We start from the raw sequence: 27,203 nt of genomic DNA, 5'->3' as shown, positions 1-27,203 counted from the left end.
ATAATAATATTCTTGTGAATGATATTTTACTTGATATTCTGATTTGGATTTTTTTTTACAAAAGATTTAAAAGAAAACAAGGAAGTCCCTACACACCTGAGGTCCTAACGCCTGTCCCTTTAATATTTGTTGTTAACAAAATTGGATACTTTATGCCATACGTATAAAACATTATTTTTACCATGGATGTATAATCTCAGAAAAGTCATGACTCCCCCTCAACCCAATACTCACCCTTCCTCCCTAGAAAAGGCAGAATTAAACCAAATCAGTATTTTCCCAAACAAAACAAAATGACCAGGGTTTGCCGCAAAAGGCAATCTCAGAATATTACTTTAACTGAATAAATTTTGTTTTATGAAATATCTACCCATTGCCCTTACATTTTTTATTTTTCCCTAAGTAAGTGAAAAGTTTGTCATATGCAGTCATTTGGTACTTACTGAGATAGTCTTTATTATGACCATATGCAAATGAGGTAATCAAGGTTTGATGTTATCAACGTTGGCTAGAATGTGGAGTCTACATACAAACCTCAATCTTCTGACTGGAATCCAGGACCACAGACTCCTCTGTATTCAAATCAATGTAACAAAAGAAAAACTCAACTGTCTGAATTATAAAATATGATAGACTTTACCCCTTGGTTTTGTTATTTGCATTATCTTACATTCAGTATTTCAAACTAAGAGCGTATAAACAAATACAATTATTTAATCATCATATCAATTGTATATAAATAGTATGTCTAGGTGTTTGATAATTTTTAATTGTCTTAAAATATGTTAATGATCTTTCCTATAATCTTATAGGAGGATTAGATTAAAATACTTATGGAATCTCCTTATTAATCACAAAGCAATTGACTTCTGGATAGATATTCCTTTAGCATAGTACCAAATTAATTTCCTACACCTAGGTAACTTAGATGTTCCCACTGAGCCTAGTCCTCTACTAGTGACCACTTCCTTGTCAAGGCTTACCATAATTGAGAAGGAACTGTACTCTTTAGAATTCTGCATATGCACTAGATAAATGAATAAAGGGTGACATCAGAAAAATCATGGCTGCCCCCATAAAGGACCACAGGTACCATGGGAAGAGTGCAAAACTGCCATAAAGGATCCTTGCCCACATCAATGGATCAATTTGTATGACAGCTGCAGTGACATTTAACAATCTCTCTTTAATATCTTGCAAACAAACAAGTATAATAAGCAGATGAACCACATTTGGAAGTTTCCTTCTTGCAGTGGCAGAACAAACACCAAAAAGAGTATATTAAGCAAAGAAAGAGAAACCAAAAGAACTTAAATTTAAATACAGGAGGTCACCTTCTACCAGGAAAATAAAACAGGAGGACTGGCCTCCTCCTCATCCCTGCCCCTCCCTCACTGCCTTCCTTGGATGAACACAGCAGCCCAGGACAAGGAAAGATGGGATCCTGCTAAGCTTCTCTCTATGGCCCTCATCGTTCCATTTCCTATGAATTCCATCTTGAGCCCCCAGCTGACTCCATACAGATGAAGAACATGTTCATCCCTCTGTCATTTTTCATTCTCCATTGTGTCTATACTCCTTGTGCTCTAAGTCCACCTCAGAGCCATCTGTAGTAACTCCTCAAAACAAAAAGCCAAACAAAACCAGAGAAGTAACATCTTCTAACCCAGTAATGAACATCACAAATAAGACTTCACAGTACATATAGATGCCTTCTCTACCATCAGTATGCTGAGTTTCTCTAAAAGAATGTAATATCTTATACAGCCAGTCCTTTCAAATTTAATTCACTGACACAGTGAAATTAGCATGAAAAGGTTTACAATTTAAATACCACTCATTTACCAACAATTATCCCCACACACGTGTCCTGTCAATAAAGACACAACATGTGCAATACTTAAATTACTCTTTTGACATCATACATGAAGAATTATGCAGACCTAAGTATCAATGCACACCTAAGTACCGTGGTGGCTAGAAAGCCCCAAAATAAACAGTAAGTTCAACATATCTGAGATATCTCACAAAATAATCCAGTGGATTCCTCAAAAAGCAGATGCGCATCTTGTGAGATCAATGGGTACACATGCACAAAGATATAGCCAACAACACAGAAACAGATGCCAACACAGAGAGACAGCTACATGGAAATATCTGGTCACAGAAAAACAGAAAGATACATGGACCATTACATATACAGTCAGATACACACACAGAGACAACCATACACAACAGATTACAAACATAGACAGTTCTTCCCAAAGCTGATTCACACAAGCTAAAATGAAAGCACATGCACAAAAAAGATGAAGAGGCCAATTCCAACTGATGCATACAGAAACATAAAGAAGTCAAAAAGTACAAGGGCCCAGAAAAGCAAGACACAAGTATACAAGGTCAGAGAAACATGAACTAAGTACACAGATGCATCAAAACGTACACATAAAAAGACACACGAAGACAGGGACACTAAGGGCAAAGAAAAAGACACACAGAGAAGGAGACACACAGGGAAGGGCTAATACATAAACAGAAATGGTCATCTCAAAACTGGCTTGCATTGGCACTCGAAGACCCAGCCAGATGTAGAAATTCATACACTGACAGCAACAAAGAGCTATATACATCGACGCAGTGACGCATGGGCTGGGAGTCAGAGATGTCCACAAAGATAGAAACATGTCCAAAACCAGAGGGAAAAAATACAGGAAAGCACAGAGACACAAGAACGGAAGAATGGAAGAAAAGACACAAGGGCACATTGACTCAGTAAGATGCATGATAACTCGGAGACACAGGTACAAAATAAGAGCCATGGTCCCACTAGGAGAGTACACAGAGTTAGACGCTGTCTCTAGGTCTCTGTGTCACAACTGTTCAGAAATGGATTCATATAAAGAGACACACAGAGTCTGGTACACAATTACGTATAAGCATTAAGCCAGAATACATGTGCCGAGAAACTCACACCTATCCTGTGCACAAAGGCTGAAAACTGGAGGACACTAAGCATGCTGCTTCCTGTCCCTAAGGGTACTGCAGGCAGGCCAATGTGCATGAGAAAAGCAGCCTTGGTTTAAGTGATAGTGTTTTTTTTCATGTTAATAATAATGAATTGCTCACCCCCACCACAATCCCCCACCTACACTGTAGTCTTCCTCAAACCACTTAATACTAAAACAGCTTAATAAGCAAGCTAATCTATATACCTAATAGATAATGGTGTGGCTGCACCCTAGAGGTCACAGTCCAAATCTTACAACACTCACCACTGAGCTCCAAGTTTTCAACCAAAATCTCCCACCTGTGAGGTCAGAGTATCATGAGAAAAAGTGACAAGGAATGTCAGGAGCACTCTGCATTCATTTCCCTGGTACACTTGTACAAAGTCCTGTTCAAAGCAGGCCTCCAGCACCTTGGAGGCAGGCTTTTGCAAAGGCAGTAAGATGAAACAGATGACCTCTGAGGAATCCCTCTCTGCTCTTAACACCTACAGGAGAAGAGAGCAGCTTGGCAAATCAGAGCTGAAAAATTTTATTGGTATGCACAAAGTGGGAGAAGGGAGGGGGCAGAAAGGCAAACATGCCCTCTCCATGCTAATCATTTCTTTGCTAATTCAGAATTCACAAACATGATCTAATGCTGACAGTGGTATTACACATGATAATCACACTTCCTCCATCTTCTAGGTCCCTGAAAAAAACAAAGGGGAGGGGAGGGAAATATTCCCACTTTAGCTAGAGCTGGAATCTCAGATCCCATTGTCCCCAGTGTATTATAGAAAGGGTAAAAATCAGGGAGATCACAGAATATCTGAGCTGAAAAAGGCCTTAAAACCATCTAGTACTGATGTGGGAGTAGAAGTCCTTGATTTCCAATCTGAATGTGCTATGATGAGTTTTGTGAATTTGGTCTAATCCCTCTTCCTGCCCAACCCATACAAAAGGGTACTGATTTCCAGAGTCCCCTCTAAATTCTGATAATCTCTGATTCTTTGGTATAAGTTTGACCCCTTTCAACTCTCTGTTTTGAATTGATGTCTAGAAGAGAAGCACAATTAATCCTTAGAAGTGGAAAGGTGAGTAATGTTTTTCACCAAGTCAACAAATGCCTGTTACATACAAATAAGGAAAAAAGCCCAGATAGACATGCCTACTTGAAACAAGCCTCAGATGCTAAGTCTGAATAAATAAGAGGGGCTTTGGAGAGTGACAGAGGGACTTGGTCTTCTTTACCTGCCGTCTGCTGACCCCTAAATGTGTAACCCTCCTTTTACACTTTCTCAGTGCTTAAGCAGTCCACTGCCCTCAGCCCATAGTTACTACATCTGTAATGTGGCTGGTACAGGGGCAAAGACCCACCCCTTAAGCCACACATGTTCAGGCTTTTAGGAAAAACAGGACAAGGTTTCATCAGTGAAGAATAGCATTATTTTGTGACCATAAAAAAGCAACACTTTAAATCTATAAGCCCTTTCTGAGTTTACAAAACACTTTTAGACTTATCCTTTCATCTATAAAATTAGAATTTATGTTCTAATTTACAGATGAGGAAATTCTGACTCACAGCTATTAACTTGTCCAAGGTTACACAGATAGTAACCAACAAAGTCTGGACACAAATCCTGGTATTTGAAGCATACCTTCACTGCTCTTTCATGTACCCCTGCCTTTTCCTTCACTCATCGTCCTCCTAGTAATCAATCAACTTCTCCTCCCACTTTGGTTCAGCGGGAGGAAAAGAAAAACCTGGCATCAACTCAGGGCTGAAAGGAACTCATGTCTAGCTCCCACCTCCATGTCTGCACAGAAAATAGGGAAGCAGGAGGGGGTGTGGCCTTGGCTGAAGGGCTATTGGAAGGGAAGGGAAGGAAGCTTTTCCCCATCATTCTCATTACTACTAGTTCTCAGAGAACATTGTGGGTAAGTTTACGAAGCTAAGGAAGTAAAATAGAGATGACAAGTTGCCAAGGAAATTCACATCCCAAACTAATTTTTCCTGAAGTAGCTAAGACTTTGATTTTCCATTTTACAGTTAACCAAGATACTTAAAAGCCAGGATTAAGCTCTGGGCCACAGTACTCATGAAGGTTGTAAAAGCTTTTCTGAAGATTTAAGAACATTCTAGAGAAGAATAATGTTGAAGGGAGGCAAGAAGCTTTGGCTAATGGAGAATAGATTTAATGGTCTCTATGAAAAATAAAGCTGAAGTTGTGTGGAATAGTGAAGACAGCAGTGAGGCCAGAGGACAAAAAGCTGAAAACCGAAATTCAAATCCCAAATCCACTAAGTTACTCATTGTATGACCTTGAACAAGTCATTAACCGTTTAGGATCAGATTAAAGATTAAACAAGAAACTACCTTGATATACACCTAGCACTGAGAGGGAGATGCTCAAAATGTGTAATATCTGATCATAATTAGTTTACCCACACTAGGAAAGACACTTAAGTGCCATGTCTTCAAAGCAAGTGAAATAGTGATGCTCTAGTTCTGCTGACTGGTTACTTGGGAAAAGTCTAAGATCAGCTCTTATACAACAATCCTTGTCACCCTGATCCTCTATATAATACATACACACTGGGTTGGAACCCACTAGGACAACTTAACCCGCCCCCATATCTCCTACTTGTCAATCCCCTAGCTCCCATCTATCATCACACATCCAACCCACAGTGCGCGTGCTTGCACGCGCACACACGCACACACACACACACACACACTGAAACCTTCACTTTTGTTCTTAGGAAGATAGGATTAGATTAAAAAGCAGTTAGTCATTAAAACTTCATATTCATATACCCAAAATAAAAGACATCCCCATTTTTAGGAGGGCCATACTCACTATGCAAGAGGGATATGACTTGAAATTTTGGTAATGTTATTTCATAAGCATCTGTCCTTATGTTTACTATTGAGATGTCAGTCCCCAGTCTCTGAGATCTTTGAGACCTGAGATAATGTCTTATTTCTCTTTTCATCCTCAGAATCCAGCACAGGGTCAGTTACAAAGTTGGCACTCAGGAAATGTATTAATGAATAAAAGAATGAATTAGTGAATTAATGAATGAAATGTTTATCATTTTACCAGACTGATATTGCTGATAATTAAAATGATGATCCACAAAGGATGGAGCAAATCTTTAACTCAAAGTTGAAAATAATGTTCCCAAATCAAATGTATACTCATTCATTCATTTATTCAAAAGCAAATCTGTATAGTGAGCTTGAAAAAAAATAAGGCTCACAACCAGAAATACATGGTCCAAGTCCTGGTTCTTCCACTTATTGTCTAAATTACCATGGAATGGCCCTCAATTACCTCCAGCCTCAGTTACTTCATCTGTGAAACAAGGATTTTGATCCATGTCGTGCCTACCTCCAAGTTGGTTTTGAGAAGGAAAGAAGACAATGTGCCTGAAAGTACCTGGTGCACTTTCAAGCACTTTATACTTCCCAGGAATTTGAATCATTTAGTCTCAAACATGTCCAATGGCTCCACTTCCATTTTCCAGTCCTCTACCATTTCACATATCAATTGGCTATAACAAAGCCAGCCACCATATCCTCTGAAAACCATCTAAAACTGAATGCAAAAGGGAAAGGATATACAAATATAGAATCATTATGTTGTACACCTGAAATTGACATATATTATACATAAATTATACCTCAATCAAAGAAGGTGGTGGGGAGGAAGGCAGAGGCCTAGGTCTCCTGCCAGTTTCAAGCAAATTTTGGCTTGTCTGATTTCTTCTAGGTCCTGAATATGGCTGTCTGAACAAGTTAGTGCTGCCACTGATAAAAAATCTTAATACCAACCTTTTAAAGTCATCCAAGAAGCATCCCTTTTGGATCCACTCTGGCTCCTATGCCCAGCAAAGTGAAGGGCTGTGAGGAAGATTCTGATGGGAGGGAGATGGCATGATAGAAAGAGGGGGGAGGCTGTGTAAGTCATGGGATACAGACTGAATAAGTAGAAATGGCAAAAGTAGATGAAGGGAGACAGCAATGGACAAAGAAGAGGGCAGTTGCCTTGAAAGAGAAAGGGGCCTGGAGTCTGTGGAACAGGGTTCAAAGAGGCCAGGACCAAGGAGAAGCTCAGGGCTTTACAGGATGAAACCAGGTTTATAGGAGAAAAGCCCAATCTTTACCTACAATGAACCACTTGTTAACTGCCATTTTCTCCACTACTAAATTCAGAACTGCAGTGGTGGACAAAGTATAAAGAATTATACTAGCTATAATAGATATATACTACTTTCAGCTACCTATAGCAGAAAGAAGCATTACAATTTCAGACAGCTGACCCACTTGTACAAGTGCTGCCTCCCTCTCATCTTTACTCTTTTATAAACTAAGAAGAAAACCAAAAGTGATAGAATAAGAAGTCTTAATAGATGTTTTCTAGAGTCATGGGGGCTAGAAGTGGGTCACCTTTCCTGTCCCCATTGGAGGAAGTCAGATAGATTTCACCTCTCAACTTACTCCCCCATAGATTAGGGTATAGTCCTTGCCTCCTGTGATATGCCAGCCTACTCTTCAGTGACTCAGCAGATCTTTAAATATACCCAGGCAAGGAGCTGCTCTGAGACACAGTAAAAAAAAAAAAATGTTTTAATCTGTTTGGGGTGTTGAGAGGCGGTCAGGAAGGTCCTCTGTTAACATGAGGTTCCCAAGCAAATTCAGCATTGCTGTGAAGCTCTCTCTCTATGCTAAGAGGCTTGTTTTTGTTCTGCTGTCTGCTGTTTGCCAGCTGTGTAGAGCACAAGAATGAGAAGGGGGATGGTTCCAGGCCATGGAAGGAGTCAAGGAAATTCCTGCCCAGTGATTCTGTGGGGGAAGGGGATCAATGTATGCAATGGAGTGACTTGTTTAAATGTAGGGGCCCCAAACTCACCAAGGGCCCAGACTTTGCACTGGGTCATTCTGTTCCCTGTGGAGGAATCATGACCTCTAGCTGAGAGGAGGGGTCTTCTCACTCTCCCTGTCTTCTCAGACCAGCTCAGTCTTGCACTTTGAAACAAGCATCCACTAGTAAAAGATTTCAGCTGGGCTGAGGGAAGTAACTGAATAACTTGCATTACCAAAGCAAATCACACTCCCGTTATCTGCAATGACCTCACACTTACATTCCGGCCAAAGCGTTTTGGAGACAGAGCTTTGTGGAGGGGAGGAAGGGACAGCAGTGGCCTGAGGAAAGGCTCATGTACTTCAGAGTCTAGCCATGAGTTTTCCCAAGCTCTGCTGGTCTGGTCTAATAATAATAATAATGAGGAGGAGGAAGAGGAGGAGAACCATTTATCAAGCTTTTATTCTAGGCCAGGCACTGGTCAAGATGTTTTACATTCATTATCTTACTTATCCTCACAAGGACCCAATGAGAGAAGTATTAATATCTTCATTATATAAATGAGGAAACTGAAAATAAGATTAAGTGGCCCAGAACACACAGTTGGTAATTGTCAAACTCAGGATTTAAACTAAAATCTGTCAGGTGCCAAAGCCTATTCCTGAATGTCAATACATTATATTTTAGCCCTGACCCCAACTTTTTCTCCAAGAGCCCTCATCCTATCTGTTGTTTATTAAAAGTCCCTAACTCTGCGATGTATGTCTAAAATCATCCAGATGGGCATTTTGGAGTTATTGATAGGCTTTTAAATTGTTAGAAAGTGACTGTGGAAATCACCTACTATGAGTTTAAACCTCTTCCCTGTATACATGGTCTCCAACAAGTCCAGCTTCTTCTTGAATGCCTTCAATGAGGGTGAATTTACTACTTATGTGATACTCCCAATGGACATAAAAGGTGCCAAGAATAAGAAGAAGGGAACTAGTATTTCATCATCTACTAAGTGGCATGCCCTTTATCTAGTTGTTTTATTTAGTTTTCACAGTAATGCTGTGAGGAGAGCATTATACAGATGAAGGGGTTGACGTTCAGAGAGGTTAAGTTAACTCACCCAAGGTCATAGAGTTGGTAAATGGTTGTGCCAGAACTGAAAGCCAAGCCAGATATGATTGCAGCATCCCTTGTACTTTTCTTTAGTCCCTCCTAGATGAGGAGGAAAAGCCCTTGGGATAAGGAAGGCTGTCAAGATTTGCCCAGGTCCCTGATCTGACAGAGATGGCAAATTCAAATGCCTAGAACAGTCAAGCAAGTAACTTAAATGAATACAGCAGGTTGTTCGTGTCTGGGTAAACTGGAAAGTACATGCTCCATCTAGAGGAGCACTTGCTTCTCACCTCCAGCTGGTTACTGTCATGCAGGAATGTAGTCCCAATAATTCCAGATCTTCATTTCCCAAACTGGAAATCTGAATTTTTACGTGAAACGTTAGCAACTAATTTGATAAACACACACAAACACACACAGACACCCCAAAACTCATTTGGTCCTTGTTGGAAACTTCCAATATAGGGTGAATCCACTATGAGAAAATGTCTTCCTTTTACTGAACTGCAATCTATCCTCATTGGTTTTGCCCTTAGAGGTACTACAGAAAATATCTAACTCCTTTATTCTATGACAGCCCTTCAGATATATTGAGACAATATTTATGTCCATTGCTCCCTACCTCCCTTCCCATACCCAACTCAGCATCTCAGCTTCTCCATGCTTTACAAGGGGAGATGCCTCATGAAAAATTGGGTTGCACACCACATTGTAAATATGGTCTGACCAGAATTCACTTCCTTTATTCTGAATCCCATATTTCTATTAATTGAACTTATAATCCATTATTTGTTTTTGGCACTTAATATGATTGGCTCAGATTCTGAGCCAATAATAAGTGTTTGGATAAATAAATGTTTATGGAATACCTCCTGAATACATAATAATAATAAATAAATGTTTATGGAATACCTACTATGAGCCAAATGCTAAGCTATATGTTTTGTATAATTTACACAAATATATCCATGAAACAACATTTGCCCTAAAAGAGAGTACAATTTAAAAAGATATATAAGATAAGCATACAAATAATTATAATTTAATAACTAAGTATATATCAGTGGAGAAGGAAAAAAGGGCTGAATCTAAAAGATATTAAGCACTAACTCTTGACTTATACCTGACATCCATCATGCATCACGTCATCTGATCATCTCCTTGCAAAAGTCTTATAATCTAGAGATTTAGAGCACTAGTTTACAGATGAAGAAAACTGAAGCCTACCTTCTTTCAACCATATCATGTCACAGAGATAACTTTCTCAATGGATTAGGGGATGAGAAATTTCATCTCATATGAGACTATATTTGAGCTAAGTTTAGAAAAATAGATGGTATTAAAATTGGGATAGTCTTCAAGGCCAAAGGAATAATAGGAAAAACAACGAGTTCAAAGAAAAAAGGAGTGACAATGGTTTAAGGTGACAGATCCATGTGGCTGGAGTTAAAGATTTCTGTAGAGGAATTATAGGAATTGAGGCTGGAAAAGTAATACAGATAATGAAAAGCTTTGAACACCAGACTTAAAGAATCCGTATTTTAACCTATAAGCAAATGGAGAGGAGCTGCAATTTCAAACATGCATTACACAACTGCTCAGGAAGCCTTCTTCTGTGCTAAGCATTGAGAATACAGAGATAAATTAAACAGAGTTCTAACCCTCAAGGAGCTTATAGACTAATGGATGTTTAAAGGAAGATACTAACAATATTGTAACTGAGTTTTGGGAAAGTTAATCTGGTAGGATGAATACAATATGAATCAGAGAGCAGCACAGAGGTCTAGGGAGAGCAGGCATGAGGTCACTGCACTAATCCAGGCAAGAGGTGATGAGGACTGGAACTCAGGGAGAGGGAATGACAGAGAAGGCTTCGGTAAACAACAACACATTGTTTTACTACCTTAATTCCAAAAGCTTCCAGTGAAGCTTTTCCCAGACACAGTGGGGTCATCTCTGATAATGGCGCATTTTGAGTCAATCTAGCACCTCAACAAGGCTTAGCAGGTGTCCAAAGAAAATGACATACAAAAATATGAGTATGGTTAAGGTTTTTGGTTTATTATTAGGTAGCTGGTGACTGAAATACCTCAGTATAATTTGGTCCTTTTTATTTAAACGCCTGATCAAACAGATTTTTCAAATGAACAACTGGAAACTCCAACAGACTACACACTTGCTAACCTTTGTCTTTTTAAACAAAGGTGAAAGGGAAGGAGGGGTAGGTAAAGTAAACAGACTCAAAATATGTTTTGGAATCCTTTCTGCACCCAAACATCAAAGGAGTTTCCATCTTACTCCCAACTCTCAGTTTTTGAGACCTCATCATCTAATCAGAGGTTGGACAATGCTTCAGAGAAGTGGACCAATATGACACTTTTGGAAAGATGCTTTCTCTTATGTACTGCCAATTTTCAAAAGAAGTTCCTAAGAAGTTGTCACTTATATGAGTGGGAAGATTGCACCTTCCTTAAAAAAAAAAATCTGGAGAGAAGCAGACTTTCATAGTGGCCTTCTTACATTTCCACAATAACAAAAAAGTCATCTGACAATTATATTCATGACTTCCTATGGAATCTTGCACAACCAATTTGGGTTAGAAGAACAGAGGTAGCATTTTCTCATACTGGGAAGTTCCCCTTCTTATTTAGGGCAAATCCCATATGCTGACATTTTTTCCTGAAGTTTTTGTTCCTTTTGACAATGGCTGGTAGGACATGGATCCTGATCATTCTCCCATTCTCTGTCCAATCTTGCTGATGCAGAAAGTTTATTTTAAAAAAGTGAGAGGCAGGGCAATACAGAAAGAGGAATAAAAGGAGACAAGTCAGTGTGAGAATGGAAACAGAGTGATAAAATGTAAAGAGGTTTGGCAGTCTGGAGTCTCGAGTTCAGACTCTGGTTCTACTAATTACTCACCATGTGCCCTTGGATAAGTACATTTCCTTCTAAGAGTCCTTAAAAGAAGCTGGTGTTTTGTTTTTTTTTGTTTTGTTTTGTTTTTTTTGCTGTACGCGGGCCTCTCACTGTTGTGGCCTCTCCCGTTGCGGAGCACAGGCTCCGGACGTGCAGGCTCAGCGGCCATGGCTCACGGGCCCAGCTGCTCTGCGGCACGTGGGATCCTCCCGGACCGGGGCACGAACCCGGGTCCCCTGCATCGGGAGGCAGACTCTCAACCACTGCACCACCAGGGAAGTCCAAAACTGGTGTATATTAAGGACAAGAGTTGCTCAATGTTGGAAGCTCAGGCACAATGTTTTTGCATTAAAAAATTCTATAATATGAATAGCACTCCTTTCCCTAAATGTAGTGGAAAATAATATAAGTTGAGGAGCAGAGCTACCTAGATTCTAATATAGTCTCTTTCACTTACTGGTTCTATAACCTTGGGCACGTTACTTAATTGTTCTGTTCCTATTCACTCACCTGTAACATAGAAATGATAATCCTACTTACCTCAGGGAGTTATTTTGAGAATTAAATGAATTAACACATGTCAAACACATAAAAGAGTTCCTGAATTCAAGAAATCAGCTATTTTATTTTTCTTACTTTGGTTTCTCTCCTATTTAAGCAGGCATTGCATTGCCCAGGTTTGTAATGGGTTTTGAGATTTTCAACCACCTTGGAATCTCCAGGCCTTTTTCAACAATTTCTGTAGTTCTGCTTTCCAATCCCTATTGTAAATGATCAACTTCTTCCCACCACCCCCTTTATGTCCCTCCACCTCCACTTTAATCTCCAGGAACTCAGGTATTCTGTGAGGATCAGTGGACTATATAGGGTCAGTGCTTAATGAGGTCACCCTAGTCACCAGTCTTTTGGGATAGTAGAGGTGAATGGCTAGCTAATCTGAGAACCTGTTGGTACTAAACAGTGGTTAGAACCTCGCAGTTACAAGCCAGACTTCTATTACTTCCTAGCTGTGTGACCTTTGGGCAAGTCACTTAACCTCTCTGGGACTATTTACCAAGGTTTTTGTGAGAATTAAATTAGTTAACCCATGTAAGGCACCAAAATTTGGCACACAGTAAGTGCTATCATTATTACTGCTATTATAATTCTTTGCTCTGAGTGGGGAATCACTTTTCCAACATAGAATTTTCCAAAGGAGCAACAGACAGCTAACCCCCAGAATAGGCTCTGACTAAAAGAAACTAGCTTTCTGTGTGACTTTGTTCAAATTCCTTTCCATCTCTCTGCCTCAGGCACCTCATTCATAAAATGACCAAACTGGACAAGATGGTTTCCCATGTTCCATAGACTCTAATAGCCTACAATCTCAGGCCATTTATGTTCCAGATATTTGTAAGTTTCAGCTTAGATCAAAGCTCAGTGGCCTTTAAAAGTCTACTTACTGTGTTTTTCATGGATAAATTATTTTGGTGTGTAGTTCAGTAAAAACATAATAACAATATTTTGGTTCGATTGAAGGCAGCAGCCACTTTGCGTGGTGTTCTAGGTTTTTATTCATTATTTAGTTTAGTTACCTGGTTTAAGGTTTGGGCAAGAAGAAGAAACTCACACCACCCCCAAAATGAGGTCTCAGAATAATGCTAAGAAGCACCAAGCTGGAATCCAGGAGAACTAAGTTTGTGCTCTAGTTATGTTGCCAGCTTGTTGTTTCGCCCTAGACAAGACTCCACTCCTCTCTAGGCCTCTATAAAGCAAAAGGAGAGAAGTGAGAAGGCACCAAAGATCTAGGTGGTCTCTAAGGTTTTAATCTCCTTGAAAAGCAGAAAGCTAAGGGCACTGCATGAAAACTAAGAAGAAGCCAACAAGATGTTCACCAAATAACTGAAACTTTATACATCAAAAATCAAACTCCTGATTCCTACCCACCTCTACACACATACTGGCTTTACCTACAATATTCATCATTTCAGTAAACGGTAATCACATTTTTCAAATTGCTCACATCAAAAATTTGGCAATCAGCCTTTACTTCTCTCTTTTTCTCACAATGAGTATCTAATCTGTCAGTAAATGCTGTAGGATCTACCATGAAGACACATCAAGAACCCAGCTACTTCTCATCTCCTCTACCAACAACCCCTGGTCTAAACCACCATCATCTCTTCCCTGGATCACTGCAGTAGCCTCATCTCCTTGCTTTCCCCTTGCTCTTACAGTGTTTTCTCCACACAGACAATCAGTAAACAAACAAATGTATAAAATATCAAAGAGTGGTGGATGTTCTGAAGAAGAGAATCTGTTAAAATATCAGTCAGATCATGTTACTCCTCTATTCAAAATCTTCCAATGACTCCCCATATCGGAGTAAAAACCAAAGTCCTAAGGAAGACCTGAGATGTCCCTTATTAACTCTGATCTCATCTCTTATCACTCTCCATTTACTTAAACTGCCATACAGGCCTCTCTGCTATTGTCCGTCATAAAAAGTATGCTCCTGCCTCAGGTCTTTTCTACTTGTGGTTGTCTGTATCTGGAATATTCTAACTCCAGATATCCCTATGGCTCACTTCCTAATTCCTTCAGGTCTCTGCTCAAATATCACCTTCTCAGTAAGGGCTTCTCTGACCAACAGATATAAAATAGTCCTTCCCACTATCAATCACTATTCCCCACACTCTGCTAAATCATTCTTCATGACATTTATCACCATCAGATATATTCTACATGTCTCCTTTCAATAAACTGTAAACTCCATGAAGGGAGGAATTTTTGTCTGCCTTGTTCATTGCTGTGTCACAGGTACTTAGTATAGAATTTGATATATAAAAGGCTCAGTAAGTATTTGTCGAATAAATGCAGTCTATAAAGTAGGATGGCAAGACTGTTGGCAATTTGAATGTCCACACAAGCCAGTCCATCAGTCCAGTAAGTGGGTAAAAGACCCAGAAGCCTTAAGAGCTTCATGAATTTCTATTGATACTAGTTAAGGTTATTTTGCCTCTCTGACTCTCCTATTTCCTATCTATGAGGTGAGCAACCTGTGTGATAAAAAAGGAACACTTGATTTGAGGAACAAAGAGTGGGCCTGAAATCCCAGCTCCGCCACCTTGAAGCTGTTTGACTTTAGACACGTCACCTAACTTCTCTGAACATAATATATACAATGGGAATGACAGTATTATAATAGTATGGAGAGTATTAAAACACAGTAAACCTGGCTACTTGTATATGGTAGAAATGTGGATGAAATGCAGTAATGGAAACAACTCTGTAAACTGTAAAGTGTTACTGGAATATGTCCAATGTCACTGTTCCCTGTGCTACATTCAGAAAAAGGTGTCAAGGAGTCAAATAGTCCTACTAAAAATGTTTTGCACTTTGGAAAAGAACATCCCAGATAAAATAGTAAGTACCACTGTAGCTTATTTATTGTCTGGTACTAGGTGGTTCTGGCTCAAGTTATTCTGTGACATGTTGAATCCACCAAAGGAGGCCAACTATTTCCAGGGAAACCTTGTCACAGGACACTTGCAGTCCCCCTAGCAGCCATATAGTAAGACTACTCTTCCTCAAGCAAGGAACACACTCAATTTGCACAAAACAGAACCCATAATTAAGGGGTTGGCCATTTTAAAGCTACATCACCTAATTCAGCAAAGGCCTTATAAAGAAAAGTTTCCATGTTCCCCTTACTCTCAGAATTGTCTGACTTGTGCTCCTTGCTTCTCTCCCTTAACCAACACCCTGAAACCCCACTTATACAGAACCTCAAAGCAAGCCACCATGATCAATGGAAAACTTGAGAGCAGAATAATAATTCTTGATCTGACTACCACACTGGGCATCTTTATTGGCTCTCATGCCAAACTTAGACCCATTAATCACCCTCAATTTTAATTAATTCCTCATATATTGCAGACTTGTATAGTCAAAGACATCAAAACATGTTCCCAGCAAGTGCAACAATATAGCCAAAAATGAGAAAGTAACTAGTAACTGACTTGACTGGGGTGGCACTGCTGAAAAAGGAGAAATAGATTCCAACCCCTTACTTGAGTTCACTCTTCATTGTCTCTCCAGAAATACTACCTTCTGGTATCTGAAATATTCATCAAGACCTATAATCTATTGCTTGAGTTAAATCATGTCCCAACCTCATCCATAAGGATAAAAAGCAGCCACAGATAATATTGTTGACCACTTCCACCTATGTTGATCCATTTCTTTTTTGGATATCTGCATTTAAAAAATGCATACCATACAATCCAGCATCTCATCATACTGGCATCATGGTGTTGCCGTTCTGTTTTGTTTTTATTTTTGTTTTAATAGCTATAAGCTCCTTGAGGGCAGTGATCTCAAAATTCTCCCTGAATTGTGTTCCCTTTACCCTGATCTCTCTCTAGTACACAGATGGGCATATATCAGGTGTTTAATGAAATGTGGTTGATTGATGAATACTTTTTAAAAATCACTTTATTAGGGTCATCTCTAAAGACAACTATGTCACAAGAGGACCTTTTGTTCAGTGGCCTGCCGTTCACTTACCATTTTCAGGACACAATAGCTATAGCTGATTAGATATGACCCTTAGCCTAGAGTGTTAATAAGACCAAAGTTCAATCCCTTTATAGGTAAATTTTACCTCTTCTTTACGGTTATAGAGTACACCCCTGAAAAAGAAGCCCAAATTATATGAGAATAAATGGACCACTTCTTCATCTACAAATACACACCAGAAGGAGTGGTGGCATTTACCTTATCTAAAGGACAACATATAAAAACATAAAATTATGACTCCCGCTGCTTACACAAACCTAAACATAAGCCAAATACAGCTAACTAGTGATTTCTTTGGCTTAGTTTGCATCTGTTACCTCTTCATGTTAGTTTAGTGCATAGAAATTATTATTCCTCATCCCCTTGCTAGTAGTTCCCAAATCCAAATACTAAAAAGAGGACTATTAACTGTATAAACCTTATTAATATGTTTCTTCTCTACTGTTCTCTGAAGACCTGAAAATTTTAGAGACACTCTTCTATTCATCCAGGAAGGGGCTGGCATTACCAGTTCTAATTCACAGTTGAGGAAAATTGAGAACAGTGTCCTTATGCAGCCTTCATACAGGATGAAACAAAGTATGCTTTAACTTTCAACACAGCAGCAGAAACCTTTTGCCTCTTAAGTCCCACAGGGGTTCAAAACTCAGGTACTTTCAGCAAGGTTGCAGGATACAAAGTCAATATACAAAAATCAGTTATATTTCTATATACTGGCAATGAATAATTTTAAAGGATATTAAGAAAATTCCATTCATAGTAGCAACAAAAATTAAAATATTGAGGAACTAATTAAACAAAAGAAGTGCAAAAATTTATACTCTTAAAACTACAAAACGTTGAAAAAAGTGAAAATGACATAAATAAATGGAAAGACATTCCATGGCCTTGGATCAGAACACTTAATGTGGAGATGACAACACTCCCCAACTTGATCTACAGATTCAATGCAGCCTCTATCAGAATCCCAAATGGCTTCTCTGTAGAAACTGACAAGCTGATCCTAAGATGCATACAGAAATTCAAAGGACCCACAGCAGTCAAAAACAATCTTGAAAAAGAATAACAAAATTGGAGGGCTCACACTTCCTCATTTCAAAACTTATTAAAAACCTACAGTAATTAAGACACCGTGGTATTGGTATAGGATCAATGTATTGTAATTTAGCCCAGAGTCCAGAAAAAAACATTTACAGTCAACTAATTTTACACAAAGGGTGCCAAGACAGTTAAATAGGGAAAGAATCAACATATGGTGCTGTGGTGACTAGATATTTACATAAAAAAATAATTCAAAATTGATCAAAAACCTACATTTAACAGCTAAAACTATAAAACTCTTAGAACGAAAGCTAAGTGTAAATCTTTGTGACCTTGGATTAAGCAAAACCTTCTTAGATATGATACAAAGATCACAAGCTACATACAAAAAGTACATTGGACTTCAAAATTTTTAAAGCATGTTCTTCAATGAATACCATCAAGAAAGTGAAAAGACAACTCAGAGTATGTGATAAAATATTCACAAATTGTAATTTCTTATAGGATTTGTATCTAGAATATATATTTTTTAAACTCTTACAACTCAATAAGACAAATAATCTAATTACAAATGAGCAAAGACCTTGTTTGCAAAGAAGATATACAAACAGTCAATAAGCACATAAAAAGATGCTTAATATTATTAGTCATTTGAGAAATGCAAATCAAAACCACTTTGAGATACCACTTCACACCCACTGTGATGTCTATAATTAAAAAGACAATAACAAGTATTGGCAGGATGTGGAGAAACTGGACCCTCATACATTGCTGGTGAGATTGTAAAATGGTGTAGCCACTTTTAAAAACAGTTTGGGAGTGCCTCAAAAGGTTGAACACAGAGTTACTATATGATCCAGAAACTCCACTCCTAGGTATGTACCCAAAATAATTTAAAAACATGTTCATAAAAAAAATATTGTACATAAATGTTCATAGCAGTATTATTCATAATAACCAAAAGGTTGAAACAACTCTAATGTCCATCAACTGATGAATGGATAGATAAAGTGAGGTACATCCATAAAATGGAAAGTATTGAGATGTGCTTCAACATGGATGAACATTGAAAATGTTATTCTACATGAAAGAAGCTAGTCACAAAAGGTGACATATTGCGTGGCTCCATTTATATTAAATGTTAGAATAAGCAAATCCACAGAGACTGAAAGTAGACTGATGGTTGATAGTTGCTCAGGGTTGGGGTGGGGTTTGACTGCTAAGTGGTTAAAATGTTCGAAAATTGATTGCGGTGATGGTTGCCCAACTCTGAATATAATAAAAACCATTAAATTGTATGTATACTTTAAATGGGTGAATTATATATTGTGAATTATGTCTCAATAAAGCTGTTGATTAAAAAAAATAAAATTCAGGTACTGCATGATCTAAATTGGCAGCATTCTCAAGTAACCAGTACTTTAGAGCTATACGCTTATCTAGATGAGCCACTCTCAACACTGCTCTGCCCTGTAGGTTGGCAACAGGAATTGGTGTAAGAGAGAAGGGATGGCAGCATTCATGAGCGTGCAAGGAACTGTGCATAAATCACAGCAGCAGTCACTTAAAGTAGCCCTTACTGAGCAAAAATCTAAAACATCATCTGTCAGGTGGGAAAGTTCAAGAAAAAAAGTTAGGAAGTGCCACTCTGGAGAGGTTTCCCTATGGTAAACAAATGTCATAGAAAATGCAACAACTTCTACTCCCTCAACTAGCAAAGGGAGGTTCACTAAGCACCCTCCTGGCTTACTCAAACTTGCATGAGTGCTAGTGAATAAACTGGAAGATGCTGGGTCTTTTCTTTGAAAAGAGTCCTATATAAATATGAGATTTCATATTTCACATTCTCTTCAATATGGCAAATGCCAACCAATACTGATAACTGTATGGAGCTTTACAAGCAATGAGGGAAAAAAAGTCAACTTTGTGCCTAGGATGAGGATAACTTACTCTGAGTTCAACATCTCAGAACTTGATGTAATGCTGGCAGGCAAATTCTGAGGCTGAATAATTTCTTCAATACCTTTCTTTTTTTTTAAATGATTAATTCACATATAGCATCACCATATTAGCCCAGCCAGATAATTCTAGCAAGCACCGTCACATATAGATCAGGCATTTGTGAAAGCACTGCAGAAGTTTGATCCATACAGAGCTGTCTCAGAGGCGAGAGGGTCCAGTTATTCTCAGGTTTTGAGAAAACGTTGCCAAAATAGCCAGTAGACAGAGAGAGACAGAGAACAAGAGACAGAGACAGCAGCCAGCAAAATACTCCATTAAATCACCAAGTCCTCAAGCCATCTAGTTCAGCTCCCTCAGCAACTGTTGAATCAGCCTCTAACCTTAAGGTAAAAAAAAGCCCAGCTATTCATTTTGCAATTTCTTCAAGTTATCTAGTCTTAAAAGAAAGGTGCTGAGGTTGATCTGATCTGTTACTCTCCAGATTAAAAAAAAATTCTTTAGGAGCATGCCACAGGTGTAATGAGAAAAAATATCCTGAAAAGTAGAAAAAAAAGTCTATATTCCAATATCAAAAGCATGAAGGGAGTAGAAAGAAAGAAAATCAGGTACAGGCAGCACTTAAGGAAGCTGCGGACAAAGAGAAAATGGTGGAGAAAGGGGCGGGGGGAGAGGTTTCCTTTTCCCTCTCCAACCAACCTCACAAAACTTGATTTTTATTTGCTTTCTATTTTTCAGAATCATGATTTCAGGTTTGGTTATAAAATAAGCCCCTTGTTTACCACAACCAGCTGGCATTCTGCTTTCTGCTTAGCACAGTTCTGAATGAAACTGGTGGTCTTGATATCACCGTACATAACAATAATAATAAAATTGTCCATGTCCCTAACTCCAACTCACATAATCCCACCAAGAGCAGCCACAGTACAAGTAAGAGTCGGGAGACCAAAGAATTGTTTGGTTTAAATACATATATGTATACCAGATGAGAAAATTACTACAGGGAGGTAAAACATTTAAAAAAGAAAATGAAATGTGCCAGCAAATTCAATATATTAATATCAAAGTTTACAGCCTAAAAAGAATGGAAGTCTGATGAGGCAAAATTAGCACTGACAAGAAAGCTCCCTTAAGTGGCCCTGCAACAGGAAAGCTGCAAGCTTCTTCAAAAATGTCTCTCACTGATGTTAACCTTTGGCCAAGATGAGAGAAATACTCTGTGGACAACCAAGAGAAGAATTCCATCACTACATCTTGCACATATTTTCAAATGGGGTACCACCCAGTGTGGCTATCTGGTCCTCGGGTTCTGATTACTGGTACCCAGACAGAACTCACCAGTTATTTGCCGACCGTGAAGAAAGGATGCTTCTTTCCAACATATTGACCCTGAAGGCCTATGGACAGAGAGCGTCATTCTGAAAGCAAAACTCAGATTTACAAAAAAGACAAACTGCTCCTTGCAAGATAGTCATAAAAAGTCACTTGATAACTGTGGAGAGGAGAGGAGATGGAAAGGGGAATTAATAAAATGACTTCTTTTGAAACAACTAATGGAGAAAGGCAGGATTTGCCAATTTCAAAGCACTACTAAAATACTACCTATTATGAAGACCAGAACAAATTATCAAGAGAAAAATTAAAATGTTCTTTTTGCATCTGGATACTTTATTTAAACCCCAACTCTAATTCCTGAACAGGCTCCCCTTGGTCTCATCTCCCAAGAATAAATATTTGTCATATTATTACACTGTTTGCTGGCATATAAAGGGCCCTACTTCTGTCAAGTGAGACAGTGGCCAATTAACAAAGTTGTAGTCTTATTTGATCTTGGTGGAAGACAGCTCCATAAAATATTATCAGGGTTTCACACAAGCCCTATCACTTTTTATTATTCCTTCCACTCATACCACATGCTAAAATAAGTAAAAAAAAAAAAAACTTAAAGGACCACCTTAGGCCTCTCTCCTCTCAGCAGAAATATTGTAGATGTATAAGAACACAGAGCTATTCCAGAAGTTATTAAGTTAAAAAAAAGACCCTACAATTAAATAACGTGTATGAACACACACACACACACACACACACAATTGGAAAAGGGAGTAAGCCAACAGATTACTGAAAGTCTCTAGAATGTTGAGATTTTTACCTCAAAGCTGGCATATAATGAATGCAATACAGAGAGGGTGGAAGCTCTAGCTTTGGCTTAAAATAATTCCTTCTCTTTCACCAAACTGTGCCCCTACAAAGTGAGGGAAAGAAAGAGAAAGTAAGAAAATACCAACTTTTAGATTGGGATTGGTTGAATTCTGATGAAATTGATAAATTTTCAGAAACCTGATTCAAGGATTTTCTTTGTCCTAGAAATGAAAAATCTTTGTCAACACACAAGACAGGAATGCCAGTTTTCCCTTTCACTAGATTCCTATAACCAGTGCAGCAATCACAAACCAGGAAAGATTAAATAATCTTGTACTTTCTTCGGGTACTGCTAATGTCTCACTAGTTGAGGTCATTAATTTATGCAGGTTTTAGAAATAGAGAAGTTTTTCCATGAAGACCTGGGATAAAATCACCTAGCTTACTGCACACCTGATGGGAAGAACTAATTAAAAGCTCTCTAGCCACTTTCTGAAAATTTCAGGTTATGTCTTTGAACACACACACACATCTCTTAACAAATTTGTGGAATCATTCATCTCCTCCCTGTTAACTGAGTTACTTGGGTGTTGGGGGAGGCATACAGAAGTGTGACAGGATGGTTCCAGTGACTGGGCAGGTCATGAAGCACCTTATACATTCCCCCCAACCCCGCCAAAAAAAAAAAATAGTTCACAGTAGAAGAGAGCTCTGCTGACTAGCAACCGCCCTAGGGAAAAAAAAAATACTCTAGCAAGTAAATCTGTTCTTATAAAATGAAGACCTTTTGTCCCACAGTATAACCACATTGCAAAAATTAAAAACAAACAAACAAACTTCAAATTAACTAGAGAAGACTGACAATATAAATGAAGCCTTTGAAAATCCTGTAAGCCAAACCTTAAGAACCTAAAAAATATAAAGCCTGGTTAGAAGCTGTTTCTTCAGTAGCCCAGAAAATAATATTTTATGAAATCCTATCCTCTTCTTTCCTTTCTAACACTGTGCTATCAACATTCCAAGAACAGAAGCATCAGTGAAAGGAAGCAAATTCTTGGATTTAAGTCTCCAAACAAAGATGCTAAGTCTAAAAAATTTTGAAAAGTCACAGGTAAAGAAAATAGCTACAGAAACACGGAACAAGACATCAGCGTCCATGAGGACATCAGCACCCAGCAGATCTGAGGAGTTAGTTCCCCAGTCAGTATTCCCTCCCTCATGGAGATAAACTAATATCTTAGTTTTCTGGGAAAAAAAATCTTTAATGTGGTCTCCAAAGTGCTCAATTGTGGTAAGTAAGAATTTTTAACACGCAAGATGAAATTGACCGCCACTTTTCTCATGTCCTAATGAAAACTCTTGGGCAAGATTAAGGCTCATAGTTCCCTAACAGTTCTTACTTAATTTGTTAGAGGTAACATATCATGTTTTAAAATGCAAGCATGTCCTTAAAATGAAGGAATATATTGAAAAGCCCCATTCCTTTTGTAAACCCTACTCTCACAAAAGCAGATTTCTATGCACACTGGAATAGCAGGAAATCCTTTAAACTTTTTTCCCAACACTTTTGTAAGTCAGACTCAAGCCTGGTTAAATTGTTCATTAAAAGAACATTCTCCTCTTTATAGAGCTAATGCAAACTCAAAGTAGGAACTGTGGATCTGCTGTAATCCATAGAGCAAATAAACACTTTACAAGAGAAAACCAACACTACCATCTAGTTCCAACATTGTCAACCTGTGAGGGCAAATCCTGCCCATTGTTTATGGGGAAAGGGGTCATTTGGCTTTCTCCTACCTTTGCCTGCTCTAATCTTGCCTGGCTGGAGTCTCTCTCCTGACCTCCAACCCTGAGGCAAGTCCTCTTTGTTGCCAGCAAAGGGACTTCACCCCTTCTTCACACAGTGGCCCTCAGAACCCAGAGAACACCTTCTTCCAGTAATCCCATACTCCATTTCATCTCTTTGGAGGAAGCGGGTTGAGAAAAGCTTGGGTCAGTTATTTTGCCTCTAACCTGCCAAGACCAGCCACAGGCCGGGGGGCAATCCCTAACAGACCTCAAGAGGAGAAATTGCCCATATTTCTTGTCCAGGTTCTCTGATTTGGGGGCGGGGAGAAGGAGAAGTAGTGGAGGGCTTAAGGGCTTTATTTCGGAAGATGGCCCTTGCAATTGGATTTAAATTTGGAGTCAGCGGGACATGGAGTACCAAGTGGCAGGGAAGATTTTTGGAGGCTGGTGGGGGGCGGGGGGTGTCAAGGAATCTGGAAGGGCTTGCAGCAGAACCCAGGGCTCACAGCGGTGGGGACTGGAACACACAGTGGGGGTTCAGAGCGCAAAGGTAGAATCTTTAGTAGGCCAGGAGTCCAGGGAAAGGCTCCAGATTTAGGGCGGCCCTTTCTGTGGAAGCTTGTTCAGCTCGCCCAAGAACAGAGCGTTCGTGCGGGGAGGAGACGGCTGACTCTCGGCTTAAAGACATTTTTAGGAGGAGAAACTTACCGCATGTCCCCATAAGGTCCAGAATAGCTCTCCATCCAGGGGCCCATTTCGCTTTTGACACAACTTGGACTTGGATAGGGCACTCTGCTCACCACGCCGCCGGGATACCACACATCGGGTGGGGGGAAGTCACCTTCTTGGCCCGCCAGCCCCTGAGGTGGCCGAGTGTAGCCGTATGGGGCTACAGCCCCTGCCTCGCCCGCGCTGCCGCCCCCGCCTCCGCCACAGGGCCCATAGAGCTGACCTTCTTCGGCTGTGAAGAGAGTGTGCCAGGAAGAGGAGGCGGCAGCTGAGGGTGAGCCTGAGCCCGGTCCTGCTGCACCCACGCCGTGCAGGCTCGCCAGATCCCCATAGCGGAATTGTGCCGCCGCGGCCGCCCAGGCGCTGCCATAGTCCAGGGGGCTCTCCAGCTTGATGCGGGCATGAGGATGGGGAGGCGGCGGACGGGGCGGCGGCCCGGCCAGGGCTAGTGGAAAGTTGTAGTAGTCGCGACTCTGATAAGCTGCTACCTCGTCCAGTGCTCCAGACTTGTACAGAGACAGGGCGGATGGCAGCTCAAGTGTTCCGGAGCCCCCTGCTTCGCCGCTGCCAGAGCAGCCCAGGCTTTCACTGTCCAGTCCTTTGGTGTAACCTGCCTTGAAAGGGGAATACTCAGCAGTCTCTTCGGTGCCCTTGCTCGGGCCATCATCCAGCAGAGAACCTTTGCATTCAGCCAACGGGGCACAAGGAGTGGGACGCACAGCTGGTGGACCTCCCAGGAGCGGGGCGTACATGCAATCCCCCCGAAGCTGTTCCCCAGGACTCAGATGCTCCAATGCCTCCACACCCAAGCCCATGGAAACAGACACTGCCTTACACAACTCTTTGGCGCTGTCCGAGATGGTCGAACTGCCCCCTAGGTAACTGTCCTTGGAGGAGATGGGAGCCCCAGTGGCCTCCCTCGCTCTCCCGCTGCTGCTGCTGCTGCCTTCAGATACCGCCTCCTGCTGCTGCTGTTGCTGCTGCTGCTGAAGAAGTTGCATGGTGCCGGCCTCGCTCAGGATGTCTTTAAGATCGGTGGAGCAGCTGCTTAAGCCGGGGAAAGTAGGGCCCAGCACGGACAACGTGGATGGGGCAGCTGAGTCATCCTCTTCCGGAGGTGCTGGCGGCGGCTGCTGCAGCCTCTTGCCGGCTGCCGAGGCAGCTCCCGGCTCTGGGACGCAGCCGCTCTCCGGGGGGCCCTCAGGAGCTGACTGCTGTTGTGAAGACTGCTGTCCCTCGCCCAGGGCCAGGTAGCCTGTGGGGCCTCTGCTCTGGACTTGGGGAGAGCCATCCTCACTCTGCTGCTGCTGGGGACTGGTCTCCTGCTGCTGCTGCAAACGGGCGCCGGGAGGTGCTGCACTCGCGGCCTCAGGGTGCCGGGGACCCGGGTTCTGGATCACTTCGCGTACACTCTGGAACAGGTTCTGGAAAGCTCCTCGGTAGGTCTTGGACGGCGGCCGGGGGTAGACCCTCCCCAGACCTAATTGCACCTCCATCCTTAAGCTTGGGCGAATCTTCCACCCAATTCTTTTATCCTGCTCCCCTTCTCTTGCTGAGAAGAGTTCAACAGGCTGCTATGCGTAGTTGCTGCAGCTAGTTGCCCACCTGCAGGAAGCTCCTGGGGAGGAAACTTGCGGGAGTAACAACTCCAAAGAATTCTGACAGCCTCAAAGTCTCGTGCAGAGGAAACACGCGCTGGACACGATCTTCCCTGGTAGGCTCGCAATCTGCTCCTGAATACTTGGAGGGTAGATTCAAAAGATGCTCGAATCTTGAAGCGGGGTGGGGAGGAAAACCCTCTGCCTTCTGAATTTGGTGTCCACTGAAGCAGGTGCAAATAAGAACCAGGTTATTTTCTTTTTGTTTTGTTTTGTTATGGGTTTTGCTATTGGGTTTTGTTTGTCTGGGTTTTGTTTGTTGTTGTTTTCTTTTTTTGGGGGGGGGGCTACTGAAGTCCTGACTGCCTTTTCATCCTTTGATCTCTGGCCCCACAAACTGGTGGGAGGGGGAAGCGGCGTGCAGGGGGAGGTGGAGAGGGAGTAAGAGGAATCTGGGGGTCTGCCCTGCTTACCGCCTAAAAAGCCAGATTCTGGCTGCAGTGCTGAAGCGGCTCCCCGGTCTCCTGGCACCCCAGAGCCGTCTTTGCAACGTGCAGCTAGCTCTCCCGCTCGCAGCCAAAGGGAGTTACCTCTCTGCAAACTCGGGCTGGCTGCGCTGGGCTGACTGCAGGGGGGTTGAGGGGGCTTGAGAGGAGCAGGCGGAGGCAGCAGCAGGACAGGCGACCCTGGAAGGGGGGCGGGGTGGAGGGGAGGAGGACAAAGGCAGCCGTCAGTCCTACCCGGCACTTTCTTCGCTTCCTCCGAGTCTCCAGCAGCTTTTAAAAACTTCACTGAAGAGGAAAAGGCAGCTCCGGAGAGGCGGCTTCGAAGCCGCCGCGGCGCAAGAGGCGTTGACTGTCGCCAGAGCCGGCTGGGGTTGACGCGGTGCGTCCCTTCGGCTCCTGAACCACACCGAAGCAGCTAGCTCGGTCGCTTTCCCTTCGTCGCCTCCTCTGCCTCCAGGCTTGCTCCGGACCCTCTGGCTCTCGCCGCACGCTGGCTCCCCGGGATCTCGGAGGGGGCAGTGGGAGGTGGAGAGCAAATGCAACAGTTTGCGAGTCGGGTCCCGCCCCCGCCGGGCCGGCCTCCTTGCCTTCCCACCTCCTTTCTCCCTCCCCTCCCCTCTGATTTTCTCTCCTCCCCTCACCGTCCACTAAAGCCGGGTGGCTTTGGAGAAACAAGTGCTGGCGCAGCGTGGGTGAGGGCAGGAGAGGTTTGTTCTAGCCCAGGAGCACCCCAGCTCCCTGACTACCTCTTGCTTTCCTGGAGCAGGTTTTAAGCGTCGGGACTGAAGCTTTAACCCGGAGCTTTATTTTGACGACAGGGCTACCGAACTCTCAGAGGACCGTACTGGCCAGATTTGGTTCTGAAGTCCAATTTCAAAACAGACCCTGTGCACGTGTGGGAGGGGGGAGGGAGTGGGAAAGGGCAATGGAAGTATAGAGGAAATAGATCTCCTTCAGTGAGGGACTATGTTCAGGGAAGGCAGACCGAAAAGCGCAGACGGGAGG

The 27,203-nt window shown here is 41.5% G+C and overlaps 1 protein-coding gene across 1 annotated transcript in view; it reads right to left on the bottom strand.

The window, feature by feature from the left end:
- Positions 1-26,680, bottom strand: part of AR (androgen receptor) — a 181,953-nt gene extending 155,273 nt beyond the window's left edge. Inside the window, exon 1 of the mRNA XM_082610314.1 lies at positions 24,074-26,680. Within this exon, the coding sequence (XP_082466440.1) occupies positions 24,074-25,590 (1,517 nt within the window). The 5' untranslated portion in view covers positions 25,591-26,680. The remainder of the gene's footprint in view (positions 1-24,073) is intronic.
- Between the last annotated feature and the right edge of the window lie 523 nt (positions 26,681-27,203).

Source organism: Mesoplodon mirus (genome assembly GCF_964341445.2).
Source record: "Mesoplodon mirus genome assembly, chromosome: X".
Taxonomy (NCBI): domain Eukaryota; kingdom Metazoa; phylum Chordata; class Mammalia; order Artiodactyla; family Ziphiidae; genus Mesoplodon; species Mesoplodon mirus.
The sequence above is the reverse complement of the archived record's forward strand: the minus strand, read 5'-3'. Positions and strand labels throughout refer to the sequence as shown.